Source organism: Hipposideros armiger, unplaced genomic scaffold (genome assembly GCF_001890085.2).
Source record: "Hipposideros armiger isolate ML-2016 unplaced genomic scaffold, ASM189008v1 scaffold_93, whole genome shotgun sequence".
Lineage (NCBI taxonomy): Eukaryota > Metazoa > Chordata > Mammalia > Chiroptera > Hipposideridae > Hipposideros > Hipposideros armiger.
The window spans coordinates 280,187-292,667 of record NW_017731443.1 but is presented as its reverse complement, the minus strand read 5'-3'; the positions used below and the strand labels follow the sequence as shown (position 1 = coordinate 292,667).

The 12,481-nt window shown below is 58.1% G+C and overlaps 2 protein-coding genes and 1 long non-coding RNA gene across 8 annotated transcripts in view; 1 reads left to right on the top strand and 2 right to left on the bottom strand.

Annotated features, from left to right (window-relative positions):
* The window catches only part of PPP1CA (protein phosphatase 1 catalytic subunit alpha), a 4,601-nt gene extending 3,438 nt beyond the window's left edge, over nt 1–1,163 (bottom strand). Inside the window, exon 1 of the mRNA XM_019645176.1 lies at nt 1,107–1,163. Coding sequence (XP_019500721.1) covers nt 1,107–1,163 — 57 coding nt within the window. The remainder of the gene's footprint in view (nt 1–1,106) is intronic.
* TBC1D10C (TBC1 domain family member 10C) overlaps nt 1–6,983 on the top strand; it is a 13,456-nt gene extending 6,473 nt beyond the window's left edge. Inside the window, exons 1-10 of one of the 4 annotated variants that reach the window (XM_019645350.1) lie at nt 822–893; nt 1,131–1,313; nt 2,007–2,106; nt 2,330–2,437; nt 2,521–2,627; nt 2,824–2,938; nt 3,622–3,687; nt 3,814–4,003; nt 5,673–5,827; nt 6,109–6,983. In XM_019645350.1, the coding sequence (XP_019500895.1) occupies nt 1,162–1,313; nt 2,007–2,106; nt 2,330–2,437; nt 2,521–2,627; nt 2,824–2,938; nt 3,622–3,687; nt 3,814–4,003; nt 5,673–5,827; nt 6,109–6,456 (1,341 nt within the window). In that variant the 5' untranslated portion in view covers nt 822–893; nt 1,131–1,161 and the 3' untranslated portion in view covers nt 6,457–6,983. Of the gene's footprint in view, nt 1–821; nt 912–948; nt 1,010–1,130; nt 1,314–2,006; nt 2,107–2,329; nt 2,438–2,520; nt 2,628–2,823; nt 2,939–3,621; nt 3,688–3,813; nt 4,004–5,672; nt 5,828–6,108 lie in introns of those variants that run through there. The other 3 variants (XM_019645348.1, XM_019645349.1, XM_019645351.1) reach the window with 3 other exon arrangements.
* LOC109384224 (uncharacterized) overlaps nt 6,625–12,481 on the bottom strand; it is a 15,541-nt gene continuing 9,684 nt past the window's right edge. For 2 of the 3 annotated variants that reach the window (XR_002124365.1, XR_002124364.1), the window contains exon 2: nt 6,625–7,191. This is a non-coding gene — a long non-coding RNA (uncharacterized LOC109384224). Of the gene's footprint in view, nt 7,192–11,076; nt 11,239–11,794; nt 12,060–12,481 lie in introns of those variants that run through there. The other variant, XR_002124363.1, reaches the window with a different exon arrangement.

Here is a 12,481-nt window from a genome sequence, read left to right as displayed (position 1 = left end):
TCCCTTCCCCTCTGCCCCAGCTCTCTAGCGCCTCCGCTGGACGCCATGCGAGAGGCGGGGGCTCGGCAACGGGGCGGGACTTGGTGTGCCTGGGGCGGGGCCTGGTCTGTGGGCGGGGCTTGGTGGGGTGAGGTTGAGTCTGGTTCCGCCCTCGAGGAATTACCCAGCCCCTTTCTGAGACTATGGGACCGGAAATACTGTGGAAATTGTTTTTCTCTTTAAGAGGCTAAACAGTCTTTCCCACCTGGTGTGAGCACGTTAATAATCCTTTCCCCAAAAAGTGTGAATTAAGTCCTCAAAGAACAGAAAAGGAAACTGAGGCTCAGAGATATCCAGGAGCTGGTTCAAGACCTGGCCTCACATTTCACCGAATCACACTACCTCCTGATTCTCTGTGGCCGCCGCAGGTGGCTAAGGAAACCCAAACAGCTGCCATAAAACTCCGGGCCCATTTTGGCTCACAATGCCTGTGGTGCAACCTAAATTAATTATTTTTATAAATCCCATCATTGCCTGCCTTTGAGTAGCATAATCTGCATTGTGTGCATGTTAAAAGTATTACTTTGTAAAGAGCAAACATTAAATAAGCCATAATTCTCACTGAAACCCTGAACCGAGTGTGTTATATGCCAGTGTCCTCAAAACTGGAGGCAGCCTGGTCTCTACCCTCCAGCAGGCCCTGACCCTATCATGGGCAGCACAGGAACCCAGGCTACAGGGTTGGGTCCTCCGGGGTTGGGTCCTTGGGTCCGTGGGAGGAGCCCATAGCCCAGGGGCACTGGGGCAGGCCGGAAAAGCCTCAGAGAGGAAGGGGTAACCCCCCCACACACACTGGGGAGGGGCCCCCCAGTGAGTTGCTGAAGCTGTGGCTGATGAGGAAGTGAGAGGCGGAGGTGAGGTGCTTCTGGGAGGTAAGCTGGGTGGTGGGGATAGGGGCTGGCCCAGCCTTTCTGCCACTTCAGGGTCTACCCCCTCTGCCACCAATAGAAGAAGGCACAGAAGGGGCTTGGTGAGATACCCTGAAACCTCCTCCCTCCAACCCCACAGCAACGTCCTGAGGCTGAGGACTGGTTGGATGGGAGGCCAGGCCAGGAGCTGCCTCTCACACGGGCCCTCCCCATATCTTGCAGCTTCTTTGTTGCATCTGGGGTCTGGGGCACCATGGCCCAGGCTCTGGGTGAGGACCTGGTGCAGCCTTGTGAGCTGCAGGATGATTCCAGCTCTTTGGGGTCTGACTCAGAGCTGAGTGGACCGGGCCCGTATCGCCAGGCTGACCGGTATGGCTTCATCGGAGGCAGCTCAGCAGAGCCAGAGTAAGTGGGGAAGGAATGGGGGAGGGGGGGGGAAGGGAAGGTGCCGGGATTGAGGATGGGGGTTGAATTCTAGAGTGAAGCCCAACCTCAAGGGTTCTGGGAGGGTCTGGGGACTTAGCAAATGTCACTCCTCCTAAGGCTCGCAGGACTGGGCCAGGGCGTTTTTTGTCTCTTTTACCCCCAACCTCCAAGGGTTTGGACACACCCTGGGGACCAAACATCCTTCCCTCTTTAATCTCTGGCCCAGGAATCCCAAATCCAAATCACAGAGCCCACACCTCTTTCGCCACTCTCCCCCTTTCCCAATATACAGACAGGATAACAAGTCCAGAGACACGAAGGAACTTGCCTGAGGTCACACAGCAGATCAGAGACAGAACCAGACTCAAACTCAGTACTCCTGGATTCTAGTCCAGGGCTTTGTCCACACAGCTTCTCCTCTGAGTTGTCTGTGTCCTTATCCTGGGGGATAGCCAACCAGCCCCTCCCCCAACACACACCTACACACCCCCTTAAGTCTTTCCTGCTTCCGCCCACATTGGAGCCACATCCTTTCCTGTCCCCATGACAACCACTGGCAACTCTTGGGTGACAGGTCACCCCCCAGGGGCTCATTCAGGTTGTATGAGGGTGCCAGATGTGGGCTAGGTAACAGCTGCCTGGCGCCTGGATGTCTATGCCATGTGCTCCTAGGCCTGGTCACCCTCCTGCAGACCTTATCCGCCAACGTGAAATGAAGTGGGTGGAGATGACTTCACACTGGGAGAAAACCATGTCTCGGCGGTACAAGAAGGTGAGGGGAGAATGGCCACACCCAGACCTCCTTGGCTTATCCCGCTTTGCATCAGCCCAGGCCCTGGCAAAATTTACCCCTCCTGTGTCCCAACACCTCCTGCTTTTTCTCCCTACCACCCAAAGTGGCCCTTGCCTGATGCTAAGTTGTGTTTCGGGCCTGCCAGTAGGAACAGGGAAGGCTGGCCCCGTTGGCCTAATGCGGCCCCTTGGCCTCCCCACAGGTAAAGATGCAGTGCCGGAAAGGCATCCCCTCAGCCCTGCGTGCCCGGTGCTGGCCCCTGCTGTGCGGGGCCCATGTGTGTCAGAAGAACAGCCCTGGTACCTATGAGGTAAAAGAGCTAGCAAGGGTCCCCCCTTTCCAGAGCCCCTCACCACTATGAGCCCTCACACCTACCTTCCAGCCTACCCACAGGAACTGGCTGAGGCTCCAGGAGACCCACAGTGGATGGAGACCATCGGCAGGGATCTGCACCGCCAGTTCCCTCTGCACGAGATGTTTGTGTCACCCCAAGGTCACGGGTACGAGGCCAATGATGCCCAGGGACCCCCCCCAGCCTCACAACCCCAGGCATTTTGGCCCAGTGCCACCCCAACTTTATGTCTTTGCGTCTCAGGGGAGCCAGCAAAGCTGGGGGTGGTGAAGCCTGGACAGAGGCATCAGAGAGGGGGAAGGGATGCCAGGAGGACTGAGCCCTAATGGGGTCTTCTGGCACAGGCAGCAGGGGCTCCTGCAGGTACTCAAGGCCTACACCCTGTATCGGCCCGAACAGGGCTACTGCCAGGCCCAGGGCCCTGTGGCTGCTGTGCTACTCATGCATCTGCCCCCAGAGGTGAGTGCCCTCAACCCTGCTCTAAGGACCCGACCCTGACCCTCCAACCCCAGTGACCTGTGACTCCCAACCCCAGGGACTCTAAGTTCAGATACCTGGAACCCTTTGTCCCCCAACGCTAGTGACCTAGGGACCTAGTAACCCTGTGCCCTGGGCCCATGACCCCTAACCCCAGGAACTCCGATGTCAGGAACCTGGGGTCCTTGACTCCCAGATTCTGTATTAGCGACCCAGGGCTTCATGACTGCTAACCTCAGTGACCTTTAAGCCCAACGACCTTGACTGCAGGAGCCTGGGACCCTTTAGCCTTGACTGTTGCCCCAGCGATCTAGGAGTCTGGATGTTATCATCTTGATCTCATTACTCCTGTTTCTGAACCCTGCGACCATGATCCCTGACCCAATGACCGCAAGAATCCAGGACTTGAGTTTGGGATCCTCCCAACCCTTGACCAGTGAGCCTCTATTCTGTGACCCTCAAATCCCACACCCTGAACCCTGTGACCCATGAGCAGGGGGAGTCTTTTGGTAAGAGCCCCGCCCCCCAGCACTGAGTCCAGGCTCCTGGCTCCAGCGTCACCGCAGATGGTATCCAGGCCCTCCCCTGTACCCCTTCCCCGTGCCCTGCGGTCCCCCTTGTGGCCCCTTCATGGCGGGCATTCATGGCCTGTGCCCTGCCCCCAGGAAGCCTTCTGGTGCCTGGTGCAGATCTGTGAGCTTTACCTGCCGGGCTACTACGGGCCCCACATGGTGAGAGGCTGGGATGGGGCCAGAGGGCTCGGGGAGGGGCTGGGTGGGTGGATGGGGGTCTGGGGACTGAGGGGGGCAGAGCCTGCAGGGCTTTGGGAGTGGAGGTGCTGATGGATGTGGCCACAGGAGGCTGTGCAGCTGGATGCTGAGGTGTTCATGGCCCTGCTGCGGCGGCTGCTCCCTCGTGTGCACAAGCACCTGCAGCAGGTGGGCGTCGGGCCCCTGCTCTACCTGCCTGAGTGGTTCCTGTGCCTCTTCGCCCGCTCCCTGCCCTTTCCCACAGTGCTGCGCGTCTGGGACGCCTTTCTCAGTGAGGGTGAGTGGGCAGCCTCCTGCGGGCAGGGGGCTGGGGCTGGAGCTGTGGGGTGCTCAGTGCGCACAGGGAAGAGCCCGACAGCTGTGCTCTGCCCTGCCTGCCACTGCCAATCCTGGCTCTGGGTCTGGGTGCCCAGCTGTGCTGAGGGTGATGCCACCCTGCCGGCTCCGGGAAAACAGCCCAGCCCCAGGCCACACACTAGTGTAATGAATGGTAGTCCCTGTCCCCTGCAATGAGACCACTGTAGGCAGGGCAACCTCGGCCTGGGGGAGGGCTGGGGCCAGGGAGGCTCCCCCGAGGTAGATGGGGCAAAAGCTGGGGATGTCACAGCAGTGGAACAGCTCAGGGACTGGCGCAGCGGGGACACGGCCAACGGTAGAGGCGCCATCCGGGAGCCCACAGGCACTTGGTGAGCTCTCACTGGTGCCAGGCGCTGCCCTGGACACCGGGGCCACCTGAGTACGTGGACCTGCATCCTTGTGGGGGTGGAGGTGGAAAGCGACAGTAACCAAATTAACGAGACAGTTATAGGTTGTCATAAGTGCCATGAAGAAAATAAAGCAAGGGATGTGACTGAGTGTTAGGAGAGATTGCTGCTTTTAAAGATGCTTGTGGCTGCTTCCTGAAGGAGTCAGTCTTGCAGGTGCAGTGTGGAAGCGCGGAGCCCAGGCAAGATGCTGTCCTCAGGGTCCAGGTTGCAGATGACTTGGGGGCTGCAGGCGTGGAGAGAGGTGAAGCCAGAGAGGTGGATGCCTGGGCCAGGCCAACAGTGGGGGAGTCCGCTGAGGGGACTCTGGGTCTTTGGGGCTCTGCCTCAGTTCTCCCAAAAGTAACCCACCTGCACTCTCTTCTATATGGGTTGTCCGGCAGTTGCACCTAAAAAATGGTAGCAATCAACCGGCACATATATTGAACACCTGCTGTGTGCCAAGTTGACTCCAGGATGGCTTAGAGCTCTGGCCACTGGTGTCCAAGTCGCCATCTATGCGTCACCTCCCCTCCAGCCTCAGATTTCTGGAGAGCAGGCCAGGGCAGGGCCCTATCAGTGGGGCTGAGCTATCCTTGCCCTCTCTACTGAGGACAAGCACTGCCGCAGCCTCCTTTTCATAAAGATAGCATTAGTAGTCGCTCTCATCCCTTTACGAGTCACAGTTGTCACTAGGCCTCGCTAGTCCGCTGACTGCTCTTCTAAGGAGACCCGAGCCTGCCCGGAAGGGCTTCTGAGGCTCTGGGGATGGCCCAAGAACACACGTGTGTGCTAGCATGTGTGTGCATGCATGTGTGCATAATGCTGTTGGTTCAGGGGTGAGGAGCTCCGGCTGGAATCTCTCTGGAATCAGAAGGTCACAGCTGCCAGCTGAAAGGGCCTTAATTGGCAACCCCAACCCCACCCCCGGCCCTTGCTTGTGGAGGTGAAAGAGGGCTTGCTGTGAGGTTATCAGTCGCCCTGGTTCCTAGAAGGCTGCCCAGCCCACAAGTGTCTGTGGCTGCTGAGACATACTTACCAGAGCTTCCACATTGCGCTCCTACTCTCAGTCCCTGCGCCTGGCCTGGGTTGTGGTTCCAGAGCTACAGGGGGCTGGAAGGAATGTGGCCGAGAGGGCAAGTTCAGGTGCAGAACTGAGGAGGGGCAGGGCTGGCCCTCACTGAGTGAGCTCCCCACCTACAGGTGTGAAGGTGCTGTTCCGCGTGGGGCTAATGCTGGTGCGCCTGGCACTGGGCACCACAGAACAGCGCCTGGCCTGCCCGGGACTCCTGGAGACGCTCGGCGCCCTTCGAGCCATCCCCCCTGCCCAACTGCAAGAGGAGGTCTTCATGCCCCAGGTGGGTGCACCCTGCCCGTCCTCCCCTGCTGCATAGTTGGGGAAACTGAGCCCCAGAGCTGGAAGTCAGAATGAGAACCGGTACTCAGTTCCTGTCCTCTGAGCAGCAGAGAATGTGAAAACCCCAGGCCTCAAGTGCCTTTCTATGGCTCCCTTGGCGAGGCTGTCAGCCCCTCAGCCCTCAGCCACTTCCTGGGCTGTGTACTGCCCGCCCTGTGGGGACTTCATGGTTTCCTGCCCTCCCCCAGTCCAGACAGACTCAGTACCAACCGCTCCCCGCAGGTGCACAGCGTGGCCCTGTCCGAGCAGGACCTGCAGCGGGAAATCAAGGCCCAATTGGCCAAGCTGCCGGAGTCGACGTCCGGGCCACCCCCACAGCCAAAGGCCCGCCTGGCTGGGGCCCAAGCCATCTTTGAGGCCCAGCAGTTGGCAATTGCACGGGGAGGCTCCAGGCCTGAGGTGCCCCGCATCGTTGTCCAGCCCCCAGAGGAGCCCAGGCCACCGCGGCGCAAGCCCCAGACCCGAGGCAAGACTTTCCACGGGCTGCTGACTCGGTCCAGAGGCCCCCCAATTGAGGGCCCCACGAGGTCCCATCGAAGCTCCAGTTCCTTTCTGGACACCCGATTCTGACAGTCCCACTTCTAGGGTACCATGGACTCCGTGCCCCCCAACCCCAGTTGCCTGAACAGTTAGTTGATGCCATCCTCACAAACAGGCACCGCACTTTATGCCTGGGATTTGGTGACTCTGCTCCCTTTCCACTGTTAACCGAAGGTAAATGAACCAGGAGGCACTGGCTAGACATAAATGATTATGATTTATTCAAAGGTCTTAGGGTTTGCAAACTGGAAACACGACTAGGCAATAGCCGGAGGGTCCCGAAGAAGAAAGAAAAGCCGAGGGTGATTCTTGTGAAAAGCACATTCTTGAGCAGAATTAGTCCTGCATTCTTAGGCTCTGGGTTGATTGGCGATGGTGATCTTCCAGATGTCAGGCGGTCTGCACACGTGAACGTTCTTTCCTAAGTTCTTCATTTTTTCCAAAGTCCTATCTATAGGAATTTCTAACTCTCCAGGCATTGACGCACAACTGGAAAGTTCAAAAGTTTAAGTCCTCAGGCTAGTTAAAGTAAAATAAAATCGTTTTCTCATGCTTCAGCTCGTTTGATCTGAACCAGTTTTGTCAGCTTGACTATACAGACTCCATTTTGAGTCAGCCTAGCTATACTGATTTCATCTTGTTTTCTTTATTCACTCATTCCTCACCACGAACTACATCAGGCACAGGATGAAGGAAGGTCACAGAGTGAGGTTTCGGGGGCCCAGGCCCACCATCTGCCCACAGAGCTGTCCTGGTGCCTGGGCCCTGGCAAGCATGGAAGCAACATTGAAGGAATGTGGGGTTAAGGGTGGCTGGCTGGACTAGGGACCCCAAAGGACTCCTGGCGAGGCCTGGAATAAAGTCTGACCGAGCAGAAGCCTGGCTGGAGTTGGATCGCATGCCCTCCACCCCCAACCTTAGACCAGCTGCGCTTCCTTTCCAGCCCTCACTCCTGCCCCGCCTCTCCTAGTCCAGCCCTGGTTCCACCAGACACACCAAGGCTGCCTGCCCATTGGCTGCTGGAAGGTGTTTACCAGCAACATGAGCCAATGGTAAGCTGTCTTGTCCAGCCTCCTGGGGGCAGGTAAAGCTCCCCACCTGTGGGAGGAGGACTTCCCAAATGGATGCTGGGCCCAGAAGTGGGGCTCTACTCCCTATTTCACCCCTCCCCCAAGGCTAGTTCAGGACGGGATTGGGGGATCTAAACCAAGTCCACATACACACACACCCATGGTCCTGGTCTCATTTTCAGAGGGAGCCAGGCAGGAACAAAGGCCTAGTGTGCCCAGGACAAAGGAGAAAGGTCCCGCTGGCCCCTGTCCCCTCCTGAAGCCCTGCTGCACCCCCCCGGGACTGCCACCATGGAAACCCCCTCCCACACTCACTAATTGCCCCCGTGGGTGCCTGGGGCGCGAGCCATTGCCAGGACAACAGGGCTGGTTCCAAGGCACGCTTGCCTCCCTGTGGTGCCCATTCCCGGGGGTCCTGCCTCCCTGGGCACCCTCCTCCCCAGGGTAGAAGCGGGAGGGTGGGGGGCATGGCAGGACTCGGGAGTACGGGGAGAAAGCTTCTGGAATCCTGCTTAGATCGTGGAGTCATCAGTCTGCCCGTCCCCATGGCTGTGCTGGAACATTGGCATGGCCACGCATCAGGCCCTGATTCGGAATGTGGCAGGGCCACAGGCTGCGGGGGTACACTCACTCTACATAGGTTCGTGTGGTGCTTACTACGTGCCTGGCCAGGCCCGGGGTGCAGCGCAGTCCAGCCCACTCCCAAGGAGCCTGGAGGAAGCAGCACAGAGGCCCAGGCCCAGGCCCAGATCTGCGGTTCCGGGGGAAACAGGCTCAAAAGGAGACCTCAGGTTTACCCCTCCCCCTACATCGGCAGCCATGGACCTGACCCCACCACTGGGCACTCACCTCAGTCTGCCCTCCTGGGGCTGCTCTCTCTCCTGCTCCCAACCACTTCCCCAGCCTGGGTCCCAGCCCCTGTGAGTGTATAGCAGCAGCTGGGCCATGAGAGTTAAGAGAGCTCCCCAAGCCTACCCTGCCACCTCACCTGCAGGTCACGGACCCCTCACCACACACCTGCTCTCCACTGGTGGCACTGACAGCCACTTTAGAGAAAAAGGGAAATGGAGGCTGGGGAGGTGGGGCGGGCAAGTACCCAGCCCAAGATCACAGTGGGGGCAGCGGAGGCCGTGCCTTCCAGACCATGCCTTGGCCCAGAGCGGGGTAGCTAATGGAATCCTAGACACTGTAGCAGGTAGGGGAGGGGGACTTACCCCTGGAGTCCCCCCCACACAAAACTCCCTGCCCTCCGTGGGCTCAGCTCTTCTGGGACAGTAGGGGAACAGGAAAGGAACAGCCTCAGCCCACGTGGGGCATCTGTCATGAGGCTGGCAGTGGGTCCCCCTGGATATAGACCAGAGGGGCAGGCGGTCTCCAGCAGGGCCAGCTGGGGCTGAGTCACTGCCTTTTCTAAGCATTTTCTGGGCAGGTGTCCTTATCAACCATCTCCATGGGGGGCCTGAGCCGAGGAGGCAGACGAGTAGCTCTCCCCACGCTTTTCTACACATGCTGTCCCAACAAGGCTGTGCTAGCCCCTACAGCACCTGTGAGCTAGTCGGGAAAAGATGCCTCTCCTCCAGTCACGTGCAGCCCTGCCTGGAAGAAGGGAAGTGACCACTCAACTGAGTACCTTTGTGCAGTGAGCAACCTGTGCAACCATACTCAGTGAACCTGGCACACCCAGCTCACTACAAACCTGTGTGGAAAAGGGCTCAGAGAAGGAAAGCCATGCACCTGAGAGCACTCAGCCTGTGGGGACCAAAGCTGGAATGGCACTCAGCAATATCCGTTGGCCTGGGTCAGCCCAGGAGACAGGAGTGGGAAGGAGGGCAAGTAAAGAAGTGGAAGGGCAAATGGATCCCACCTTGGTGGTGGGAAGAGCCCACAGTCTCCATCTGCACTGCTACTTACCCCAGAGGGTCCTCCCTATCCCCACACTGTCCCAGGCTCTTAGAGGTCAGACTTGGACGGCCTGCGAAGTCTCTGCATGGGGAAGGCCCTCTCACTTTTCTCTGAGCTTCAGGTTTCTCTTACACGTAATGGGATAATAATTGCCTCCACCCAGTCCCAGGAGTGTTCTGCCAGTCTCATTACTATGATTATTGTTCAGTCAAGCTGGGCAGCAGCCCAGCCTCTGATGACCTCCAGGCAGAGCAGGGCCACCCTGTCAGCCTGCGTGCCCTAGTTCCCAGGTCTGAACTGCAGTTACCTTACCCTGGTTTTCCTCCCTACACCCACAAGGCAAACACCATCACAGTCGGTGCTGAGCCAGGGCAGTGTGGGAGTGGGCACAGAGCCACGCTGCTCTCTGTGCATTTATGCATGCACCCTCACAGGGGGAAGAGGAGCCCAGCTCCGCTGCTCACAGCTGTGTGACCTTGGACCAGTCACACCACCTCTCTGAGCCTCATTTTTCCTCCTCTGTAAAAGGCAGAGAATCATCACTGCTACCTCACAGGGCTAAGTGAGATATGCACATAACACCCTCCACACAGTGCCTGGGAGCAGGTCAAGACACTCTTGCTGACACTGATACTGAGCTGTTACCTACCTGTACTCACTCCTTGCCCAGCCAAGCCTAGGCTAAAGTGTACATTCTAATCCGCATTTAAGGATGAGAAAGCAGTCCACAGAGGCTGCATAGCTTGTGTTACAAATAAGACAAAAAACAAGACAACAGGCCCAAAATGGAGTTGCTTATGCTAAGCCCCACGTCACCATACAAAGGCTTAATTACAGTTTTAGCTCTCCCATGGAAACCAGTCAATCAGGAGTCACCTGGTCAGCACTAGTTAGACCCCTGTCATCCCCTAAAAGAAAGTGACTTTACAATAACCAACCTGCTTTTTTGTTTAGTAAACTTCCTTGTTCCTGCTCCCGTCTGCCTATAAAGTCTTTTATTTTGCTCCTCGGGGCTCCTTTCTATTGGCTAGATTGGATGCTGCCCAATTTATGAATTGTTGAATAACGCCAATACAATCGTTAAACTTGACTCTGTTGAATTTTGGTTTTGAATACTTGTTAAGTGACAAAGTTCATGCTCTTTGATGACTTCCATGCCCCACCCCTGCTCCCACCAGTGGGATCAGTAGAGCTCAAGTTACCCATACTGCAAGAGACCGGACCTTCTAGGGTGGCCGCACCTCATCCCAGGAGCCTGGGTCTGTGGACCTGGAGCCAGCAAAGCCCCAAGCAGCCAGTCCTGGAAAGCTGTGTGGAGAATGTGGGCTGGGCTGTAGGGCCCTGGATAAGTCACTTCTCCCCTCCGACTTGGTAGACAGGGGTGGGTCCTCACAGGCAGAAAGGACCCAAAACTGCCACCCCTGTCCCCACAAGTGCCACGGGGCCCCCAGGAGGCTCTTGAGGACAGCCAGGAGGTCTCTAGGGAGAGGGTCTGAGTTTGGGGATGTGAGATGAAGGAATTGTAAGAATAGCCTACATTTGCTGGGCGCTGGCATGTGGGAATCCTCACAGCCCTGTGAGGTGGGAAATAGCCCCATTTTTAGTGGGAGGAAAGCAAGGCTCAGACCAGAAAGGGGCGATACCCAAGTCCCATGCTGGAGCTAGAGCCGGAACCCACCTGGTGTGACGACACACACTTGTTGAACAGAGGGTGTGAGTCTCTGGGTATGTTTCTTGGGGTGAATTCGTGCCTGTGAGCAGGCTCTCTTGGGGCGTGCTTCTGTGGGTGCACTGGGTGTAAAGATGGGTGTCTTGGGGAGACTGCACGTGTCCAGCTGACCTGGGTGTTAACGGGCAGGACAGACCCTGTAGATGACTCTCTTCCCCTGCTCAGACCCACTGGAACCTGCCAGCCTGGAAACCCCTCCTGCCCCTTTCTTCTTAGACATGTCGGGCAGAGGGTGTCCCAGGGAACTGGGACCTCCCTGAGGGGGCATCTTTTGGAGTGGTCACTAGTCTGATAGAGGCCAGGAAAGGTGAGGAGGGGACCCCACACATGCACAGGGACCGCTGCCTAACAGAGCCTTTCTGGGAGGGTGCCTAGGGCAGCAGAGTGCTTGTGGCTAGGACAGCTGCTGGCCGGTGTGCTGGGCAGCTCAGGACAGCCACCCAAGGGCAGCGCTCCGGACTGTGTGCCCCAGGGCTCTCCGGGCCACCCCACCCCCAAGGGTGGGCATAGTACCAGTCTCTGTCAGCTCTGCTCTCCCCTCCCCCTATCCTCTTTCCATTTCTTCCACTATGGGACGTTCTCTCTCTCTGTCCCTGTCCTCACTTCTGTTTTTTTTTTACCACTGTCCTAAGTCCGATCCTCTCTGGCGATCCCCGTCCAATGGTACCTGGTCCTCTGTTTGACTCGGTCTGTGTCTCCGACGATCCCTTCTGTCCCTCTGTCTCTCCCTGGCCCTCCCGGTGCCCTGCCTCTTGCGGGTCCAACCCCAGGACTGTAGATCTCCTGACGGGTGGCGGGTTTCTGTGGGAGGAGGGCTGGGGTGGGTCCCCTGGGCCCGCCCTGCCGTCCCTGGCACTGGGCATGTCCCTGGCGCTTCTATATAAAGCAGCGCTGCCTCAGCCCGGCGCTGTGTCGCCGCCCGTCGCAGAGTTCCCATCCGGTCCGTGCTGCCTTCCGTGCTGCCTGCCGAGCCCCACCCAGCCTCTGTCACCCGCCAGGTACCCCGGCTCCTGCCCGCCCCGGGGAGAGCCTGGGAGGGGGGCTGCAGGGGCTGGGGCCGCTGGCACAGGGACCTTGAACACCCTCGCCCCTCAGCGGGACCCGGGACACTACCTGCCCCAACAGATCCCATGATGACGTGTGAGCTCGCGGGGCAGGATCCACGGGTGGGGGACAGAAATCCCTCCAGCCTCCATGGGGTGGGGGTGGGGCAGCTTTGGACACCTCCTGGGAGGGACAAAAGAGAGGCACTGTGGGGGCCATCTCTCTGCCCCCAAAGTCTTAGGGGCTGAGCAGTGAGGTAGAGACCCCTCTGCCTTGACTCCCTCTTTTTTTTTTTTTTTTTTTTTTTTTT